Source organism: Tupaia chinensis, unplaced genomic scaffold, assembly GCF_000334495.1.
Source record: "Tupaia chinensis unplaced genomic scaffold, TupChi_1.0 Scaffold000104_1, whole genome shotgun sequence".
Lineage (NCBI taxonomy): Eukaryota > Metazoa > Chordata > Mammalia > Scandentia > Tupaiidae > Tupaia > Tupaia belangeri.
This window is the reverse complement of record NW_006159568.1, coordinates 3,739,720-3,748,804: the sequence shown is the minus strand read 5'-3', so window position 1 is coordinate 3,748,804 and position 9,085 is coordinate 3,739,720. Positions and strand designations below refer to the sequence as shown.

Sequence of the window (9,085 nt, the reverse complement as noted above, 5' to 3'; positions counted from 1 at the left end):
ACGGCTGCGCCGCGCTGGGGAACGGGGTGGCGGGCGCGGGCGAGGAAGACCCGGCCGCGGCCTTCTTGGCGCAGCAGGAGAGCGAGATTGCGGGCATTGAGAACGACGAGGCCTTCGCGATCCTGGACGGCGGCGCCCCGGGGCCCCAGCCGCATGGCGAGCCGCCGGGGGGTCCGGGTGAGTGAGGGCGCATCTGGGGCGGGAGGACGTATTTGGAAACGGCCCAGAGTGGTTCCGAGAGGTTTTGTGAGTCGTGTTTGTCGATGAACGCGGAGTGGGAAAGAGGGCAAAGAGGAAATGAGACCCCGTCGAGTCAGTCATGCAAAAACCCTGGTTTGGGAAGCCTGCCCCGTCCTGAGTGTGCTTGAGTGCTGCTGGGCACCGGCATTGCGAAAAAGCATCGAAAAGAGGAAAATAGAATGACAAGCTCAGGAGCCGGAAGAACCCTGGTTCAGTTCAGCAACTTTTCATTAATCTCTTGCTGTGCCTTAAGCTTGGTCTCAAAAGCAGCCGCATTGGCGCAATTTGGCTGGACTTAAAGACGTGTCTGAACCAAGCACAGAACCAGTTTTTAGGGAAGGAGGGCAGAAAAAGCCATGAAACTGTAGGTATGTCGTTTTTGAGACAGAGGTTAAGGGAAAATGGCAGGACATTTCAGCATTTAATGACTTAAAGAGTTACAGTGTTGTGGTAGTGAGGTGGGCCTTGAGTAGGAACCTTAATTAAGAAAAATGAGCTAGCTTTGGGAAAGGAAAGCTCTGACCAAAAGGGATATAGGAGTTTATTATTGTTAAGCATACATATTACAGCCACAACTTCTGTAGCTTTTCTTCCTCTGGGAACTACTTTGGTAGGTAGAGGTATTGCCTAAGCAGAAGGCAAGAGTAGCTGGACCAGTCTGGGAGGGAAGTAGATAAGACTAGAGAATGCAGACTCAGAAAAAATGATGCAGGGAACCAGCAGTTAGCATAATGGCTGTGTCGCTGGATTCCCATGTAGACGACTGTGGCTCAATTTCTGGACCCAGTGGCTTAAACTCACTCCGGGTGTGTGTGCGCGTGCCTGCCCAAGATCCCAAGAGAATGGAGGAGAAGGGCCCCGCGCGGGGGTGATTTCTCATTTTCTTTCTCTCTCTCTGGTGAGCCCGGAGCCCTATAGCAAAAAACTGTCAAAAAAAAAAACAGGATGACCGCTTGGCCTTTGAATGCCCATAAGGACAATTGAATAGTATGGGGAAATAGAAAATTTAGGTAGAAAAACCGGACGTGGCTTTTTTCTTAAAAACACATTCTAGGGGCCAGCAGGTGGTGTGGTGATTAAGGTGCTGGACTCCCACATGGCCGACCGCGGTTCAAGTCCTGGACCTGGCAGCTTGCTTTCTCACTTACACTTTCTCTCTCTCGCTGTCTCTCTCTGGTCAAATTAAAAAAATAAAAAAATAAATAACAAATGGAATTAGGGACCAGCAGTTGGCGTAATGGCTGTGTTACTGGACTCCCATGTAGACGAACGCTGGCTCAAGTTCTGGACCTAGTGGCATAAACTCACTCCGGACATGTGTGCGTGCGTGCCCAAGATCCCGAGAGGAGAATGGAGGAGAAAGGATTGTGGAGTGGCCATCCGCCCTGGGGGTGATTTCTCACTTTCTGTCTCTCTGTCCTTCTGGTGAGCACACGTGCCCTACAGCAAAAACCTCTCCCCCCCCCTACACACAAAACCAACAAAAAACCAAATGGAATTAAACAAATAATTATTTTTTTAAAAAAAATATTTTAACCAAAGGAAAATAGGGCACTATTGGGTCAAATAGGAGTGTCCAAACTACTCTAAACTCAAACTTAAGGGTCCTGGTAGGTAATAAAATGAGAGAAGCAGGTTGGGCCAGAGACAATAGTGAGTGTTGGAGAGTGAGATTTTGGTGCACTAGAGTAGTGCTCTGTGTGAAAGTACTCAGACTCAGAAGTCTTAGTTACTATACCAGCCAGAATCTCTGTGTGTGGGGGGCGGCTGCTAGTTTGCAGCCTCTGCATTTTTATGTACACCACGTTGCCTCCTAAGCAAGTCATTTCCCCAGTAAGAACTTACATGAGAACATATAATATACCTGAATATGCAGTTTATAGCAAGCAGGTTGGACTGTGACTGAGAGATTAAGTTGACTTTAAGTGATTAAAGGATATTTTCATTGGGTAGTCTTTAACATTTGTCTGAGAATTTTAAATTTTTTTAGATCCTTGGTATACCTGAATTGTTTAATAGAAGACTGAATCCTAGAAAAAAATGACTTGCTTGTAAGAGAATGAGTTATTAGCTAAGCCCCAGGACTCCCCACCCTTAGAGTGTGCCATATTTTGTTGCAGTTTTAGCAGACGTGTGGTAGGATAAGAGAAAGGCAGTTGTGCTGTCCTGGGTAGGACATATTGGCAGAAGGTTACCTATAGTTTAAAAGACTTCTTATTCAAATCAGTGTCACTCTTACTCACTGTTGTTTCCCCCTCATGTAGCAGTATCTGCCACACAGCAGACACTCCCATGTGTGACAAAGAAATGGACAAAAATGTCAAATCCAAGTGGCCTGTGTAGGATTGGCAGATCTTGGTATGGGTGGTTTGCAAAGATAAAAGGCACAGAATAGAATTGGATACTGGGATCTTTTGTGCATCAGGCATTCAGCAAAGGGAAGGAAAGGGATAATTGCTGACTTAGTTCCTAGGAAGGATTTTCTTAGTGAACTAAGCATTTAATGACTTAAAGCCAGTGCAGTGGTCAGCACTTCCTTTGGGGATTAGAGAACTGTTCCTTTATTTTTTTCCTTTTCTTTTTGGTTTTTAAGAGACACTCCAGTGGTTAAGATTCTGTGCTATCCTTTGCTGCTTGAGTATATGTTTACCTTTGTGGTCTCAGGCTGTTTATATAACTTCTACTACTACCTGGTCTTGGTTTTCTCCTCTGTAAAAGATGCATAATAAATGCCACGTAGTGTTTTTCGTTTTGTTTGTTTTTTTGAGAGTTTTCTTGCTATAGAGTGTTTGCGCTCGCCAGAAAGAGAAAGCGAGAAATCCCCCAGGGGGGATGGCCACACTGCAATCCCTTCTCCTCCATTCTCCTCTCGGGATCTTGGGCACGCACGCACATGCTCCCGGTGTGAGTTTAAGCCACTGGGTCCAGGACTCAAACTGCGGTCAACCACATGGGAGTTCAGCGACATAGCTATTATGCTAACTGCTGATTCTCTTGGGTTTTTTGTTTTGTTTTAGAGCTTTTTTCCTTTAGGGCATGTGTGCTGGGGGCAGGAAGACAGTGAGAGGGAAAGTGAGAAATCCCCCCCAAGCGGGAATGTCCAAGCTACAATCCCTTCTCCCCCTGCAAACCCTTCTCTAGTCTCCTCCCTTGATCATGGGCATGCACACAAACACACTCAGTGTGATTTTGAAGCCACTGGGTCTAGTACTCGAACCGCAGTTGGCCACTTGGGAGTCTAGTGACGGCACCACTATGCAATCTGCTGATCCTGCCACATAGTGTTTTGAGGATTACAAAAAGTGTCTATAAAGTACTTACTAGTGTATAGTAAACATCCAGGGAATTCCAGCTAATGTTATTCTTTGGGCGTAGAGAGTAAAGGAGTAATAAGGCCTATAGGTATAGGCTTTGAGGTATAGTGAGGAAATTGAGAAGTTACAGGTAGAATTTCTGTTTGTTTGTTTTTTTTTTTTTTTTTTTTGAGAGATTTTCACTGTAGGGCGCGTGCGCTCGCCAGACAGACAGAGAGAGACATAGAGACAGAAAGCGAGAAATCACCCCCCAGGGGGGATGGTCACGCCGCAATCCCTTCTCCTCCATTCTCCTCTCGGGATCTTGGGCACGCACGCACACGCGCCCGGCGTGAGTTTTAAGCCACCGGGTCCGGGACACGAACCGCAGTTGACTACGTGGGAGTCCAGCGACATAGCCATTACGCTAACTGCTGGTTCCCAGAATTTCTGTTTCTGATGAATTGTACAGAGATACATATACAGTATGCTTTAACTCACTGAAGAGTGAGGGAAATACTTAAACTTGCTCAACCTTGGGGAAAATACCCATGGCAGATGGGCACAGGTGAAAACCAAAGGGATTAGAGATGAGCCTTGAATAACTCTCTCAGCCATTAAGAGGCCCAGAGATCAGGAGGTAACCATCTGGGTGTAATGACTTCAGGGATATTGAGGAAGAACAAGTGATCAAGAAGGAAGCAGCACAAGTGGAGCTGTTGAAAAACCCTCACCATGAAGGGCTTGACCAGGGAGGAGCACAGGAGAGGCGACTAAAGAGGTCAGGCCAGGATACAGCAGTGAGGGATTAAGGAGCTAGGAAGAGAGCACAGCAGTAAAGCAATATTTGTTTTGTTTCTGACAAGTCCTTTACTGGAGAAGAAAAAAGAGAGGTAGAGGAATTAAAGGAAAACCTAGAGGAGATTAATTTTCTTGGTAACTGTGGTGGAGAGAAGTTTAGGGCAGCCACTTGCATGATGTTTAATTGTACTGCACATTTACTGTATACTAGGTACTCTGTATACTTTGAGATACACACTGATGCTAAAGGCTAAGTGGTAGTGTCATCATATTTCAGATAAGAACTGATCACTGTGGAAGTTAAGCAGTGTTCCTAAGGTAGCAGCTAATAAATAGCTCAGTGGAGATTCTAACCTAGGTTTGCTTAACTTCAGATGTTTGGAGAATATGGGAAATTAAAAATGGGTTTAGGACAAAGTCTTTCACTTTTGGAAACTTACTCTGGTCATTTTTTTCCTGTCAGAACTTTCTAAGATGCCATAGAAAATTCCCATGTGGAGCTTGGGTTAGATTACTTAGCTTAGTTGTCCTTTTTTCATGTTTCTGTAACAACAGACCATCCTTTGACTTGTGCCAGTTATTTATTACAGTACAGTAACATTGTGACTAATGAAGAGCTTAAGACTAACTCTGGTGGGTCCAGAGTCTCCAGACCTAAGGGACAGGCACCGTGAAATTTAGAAGGAGGTGTGGGGCCAGCCAGTGGTGTGGTTGAGGCAGCTGGATCCCATACAGCTGACTATCCAATTTGAGTCCTGGACTCAGCAGCTTGAAAAAATTGCCAGGCACTTGTGCATGTATGCCCACAATCTCAGGAGGAGAAGGGATGGTGGCATGGCCACCCCCAACCCCAGGGGATACTTTTGCACTTTCCCTCTGTCTCTTTCCAGTGAGTGCATGTACCCTATGGCAAATTAAAAAGAAAAGAGAAGGAGGAGGAGGTGTGGGATGAAGATTGTTTCTAATTTTGTGTATGGAGTAGTGATCAAAGTCTTCTCTATTGGAAATGACCCTGGGCTGGAATATATTAACTGGATAGTTGGTTTGTCAGCTGTAATATATTAACTATAATATAGGTCTGGCCAGAGCAGCGATTATAGGCTTTAGGATTTAAAACTATCTCACTCTTTTTTCTCTTACAGAAAAATAAATTTCAGGTGGATTAAAGAGAGACATTTTAAGAAGTACCAGGAGAAAAGTGAATATTGGCTATTTCATAGTAGGAAAGGCCTTTAGCATAAAGCAGATACAAAAATCATAAAGGAAAAATTTGATAAATAAAAATTGTTAAATACCATAAACCAAATTAAAGATAAAGTGGGGAGGGACCAGCAGTTAGCGTAATGGCTATGTTGCTGGACTCCCACGTAGTCGACGTGGTTCACGTCCCGGACCCAGTGGCTTAAACTCACTCCGGGCATGTGTGTATGCGTGCCTAAGATCGGCGTGGCCATCCCCCCTGGGGGGTGATTTCTTGCTTTCTGTCTTTCTCTGTCTGTCTGGCAAGCGCACGTGCCCTATAGCAAAAACAACTCTCCAAAAAAAGAGAAAAAAAAAAAAAAGTGGAGAAAACACCTAATATGAGAGGACACTTGATACAGAGAGAATCAAAGATTAAAAGAGCTGAAAATTAGGCAGCTCAATAAAGGAGAAAATCAAATGTCATAAAATGATTACTTCACAGGAAATAAAATTGACACAACAAAGACACTGTGAGTTTGTTTTTCTGCTATCAAATTGGCAAAAATTTAAAAACAGTCTGTATCTATTGTCAGTGAAGACATTTAGTGGGACACTTACAAACTGGTAGATTAATAGGGACAAGTAGTTTTTAGAAGTCTAAAATATACATCTAGGGGCCAGTCTGTGGTTTGGCAGTTAAGGCAGCTGCATCCCACATGGCTGACAGCGTGGTTCTAGTTTTAGACCCTGTGGCTTTAAAAACCACGGTGCACATGTTGTGTATATGCCCAAAATCCTGAAGGGAGGGAGAAATGGAGAAGAGGAAATTGCAGTGTGAAGATGCCTCATGGTGGAGTGGTGCTTTCTCTCTTTCCAAGCTCTTGTCTCTGGTGAGAGCATGTACTATCTAACAAGAAAATGTATCGGGCATGTGTGTGTGTCCCCAAGATCCCAAGAGGAGAATGAAGGAGAACAGATTGCGATGTGGCCCCCCTTATGGGGTTGATTTCTTGCTTTCTGTCTCTCTGGTTGAGCACACATACCATATAGCAAAAATCTCTCTCAAAAAAAAAATACACACATCCAATTAATTCAGCAATTCTACATCAACAAATTTAATACACAGGAGCAACTGAATATGCTCCCTTGAATACTCATAGTATTTTGGTAAACTTTGTATTCCTAAAACTTGGTAGAATGTTTTAAAAATTATATGGGTAGGTGGCACATAAACAGCTTAAAGCAGTAAAAGGCCACAGGCAGGGGCCAGCAGGTGGTGTCATTAAGGTGCTGGAGTCCCACATGACTGACCATATTTGTGCCTGGGACCTGGAGGCTGGAAAGTCAAAACGGGTGCCTGTGTATGTGTACCCAAAAATCCCAAAAGAAGAATGAAGGAGAAGGGATTTGTGGCATGGCTCTCCCCCCGGGGGGGAATTTCTCATTTTCCCTCTCTCTTTCTCTTCCTGGTGAGCGCACATACCCTGTGGGAAAAGCCTAGGGGAAAAAAAAAAAACAGACACAAACAATAAAATACTCATTTTCGTCCTGGCAAAAGCACAGTAATAAAAATAGGAACATTAAGAAAAGATGAGAAATACATTGAAATAATCTAGATATAACAAATCATCAATTGAAACATAAAAAGCAGAGCTGACTTGCTAAGGGCCTAGATGCCATGGTTTGTATTCATGTGTCACGTGTCAGGTTAGCAGATGATCTTTCCACTGACATCCTGGCTTGCTCACGTTCACTACCACTCTTTAAAGGCTGATCATCTGCTAATACGCGCATTTAATGTATTTTTATTACATTATTTTAAGTGTAAAAAATAAATTTAAGGAGCAGCCTATGGTCTAGTGGTTAAGGGAAGCGAGATCCCAGCTGGCTAACTGCATGGTTCGAATCTCATAGCTTGAAACATGCTGGGTACATGTGTTTGTGCATGTGTTCCCCAAATCCTGATGGGATGGAGAAGTGACGATAGCATGACCACACACCATTGAGAGGTGCTTTTTCCCTCTTCCTCCTCTTTTCTCTGTTCTCTCTGGCAAGCACACACGCCCTCTGGCAAAAATAAATAAATTAAAATAAAACAAGTTTTAGAGAAAACATTGTCATTATCTGCTTTTTTGAGAACACCTGTGTGCCTCTCAGGGTGCTCTACATATATTCTAAGATCATTTGTGAAGTGATAATACATACAGATTTGTTTTGGCGATTAAAACTTAATTTATATTTTTTTTTCCTTTTTTTTTTTTGGAGAGGTTTTCGCTATAGGGCGTGTGCGCTCGCCAGACAGACAGAGAGAGACACAGAGATAGAAAGCGAGAAATCACCCCCCAGGGGGGATGGTCACGTCGCAATCCCTTCTCCTCCATTCTCCTCTCGGGATCTTGGGCACGCATGCACACTCGCCCAGCATGAGTTTTAAGCCACCGGGTCCGGGATGCGAACCGCGGTCGACTACGTGAGAGTCCAGCGACATAGCCATTACGCTAACTGCTGGTTCCCAACTTAATTTATATTAACAGCAGTTAGCATAATGGCTATGTCGCTGAACTCCCATGTAGTCCACTGCGGTTCGAGTCCCAGTCCCAGTGACTTAAACTCATGCCGGGCACGTGTGCGTGTGTGCCCAAGATCCCGAGAGGAGAATGGAGGAGAAGGGATTGCAACGTGACCATCCCTCCTGGGGGGGGATTTCTCGCTTTTCTGTCTCTGTGTCTCTCTCTGTCTGTCTGGCGAGCGCATGCGCCCTATAGCGAAAACCTCTCCAAAAAAAACCCCAAAACTTAATTTATATGAAGTGTTTAACATTGTGCCTGGCATACTGAAAGCAATAATAGTATTTTTCATACTAAAACTGAAAATTAAATGAAATATGAGAATAGATTACTGAAAAAAATGTCCTAGAGGAGCCAGTTTTGCTGAAAGAAAAATTTTATTTATTTTAAAAGAATTATTTTATTTAACTTGATTTTTTTATTTACTTACTTTAATTTGACCAGAGAGGGACAGGAGTGAGTGAGCGAGTGAGAGAGAGAGAAAGAGAGAGGGAGGGAGGGAAAGTGAGAAAGCTGCCAGGTCCAGGGCCTGAAACACAGCCAGCCATGTGGAAGTCCAGCGCCCTTAACCACAACACCACCTTCCGTCCCCAGCTTAAAGAAATTTTGTGTGTGTGTGTGTGTGTGTGTGTGTGTTAGATAAACTAAAAGGATAAAAACCAATGGACTGAGTCATGAATTACATGACATCCTTCTACTACCATTTTCTTTATTAAAAAAAAAAAAAAAAAACAAAACAGTGAGTGCTTTGGTATCAGAGAATGGTGGGGAAGTAATCTATAAATGTTTGCAGCGCTCCCAAAGCTAGGGTCAGTTGGAAATAGGCAATTCAAGGTGTTGTTAATTAGTTAGGAATCAAGAAAGCCAGTGAAATGACTTCAGGAAATCTTTGTCTGTTAGAAGGAAAAGCAATACCGAGAGCACCCTGCCCCAGGCCCCTAAGAAAGCTGTGATGTTTCCATATACTACACTGAGGGCATCATAGGGGCGCCCCACACCTTT

General features: G+C 43.9%; 1 protein-coding gene across 3 annotated transcripts in view; it reads left to right on the top strand.

The window, feature by feature from the left end:
- The window catches only part of CLTA (clathrin light chain A), a 29,742-nt gene that overhangs the window by 270 nt on the left and 20,387 nt on the right, over positions 1-9,085 (top strand). For all 3 annotated transcript variants that reach the window (XM_027770039.1, XM_027770040.1, XM_027770041.1), the window contains exon 2: positions 10-177. In XM_027770039.1, coding sequence (XP_027625840.1) covers positions 10-177 — 168 coding nt within the window. The remainder of the gene's footprint in view (positions 1-9; positions 178-9,085) is intronic.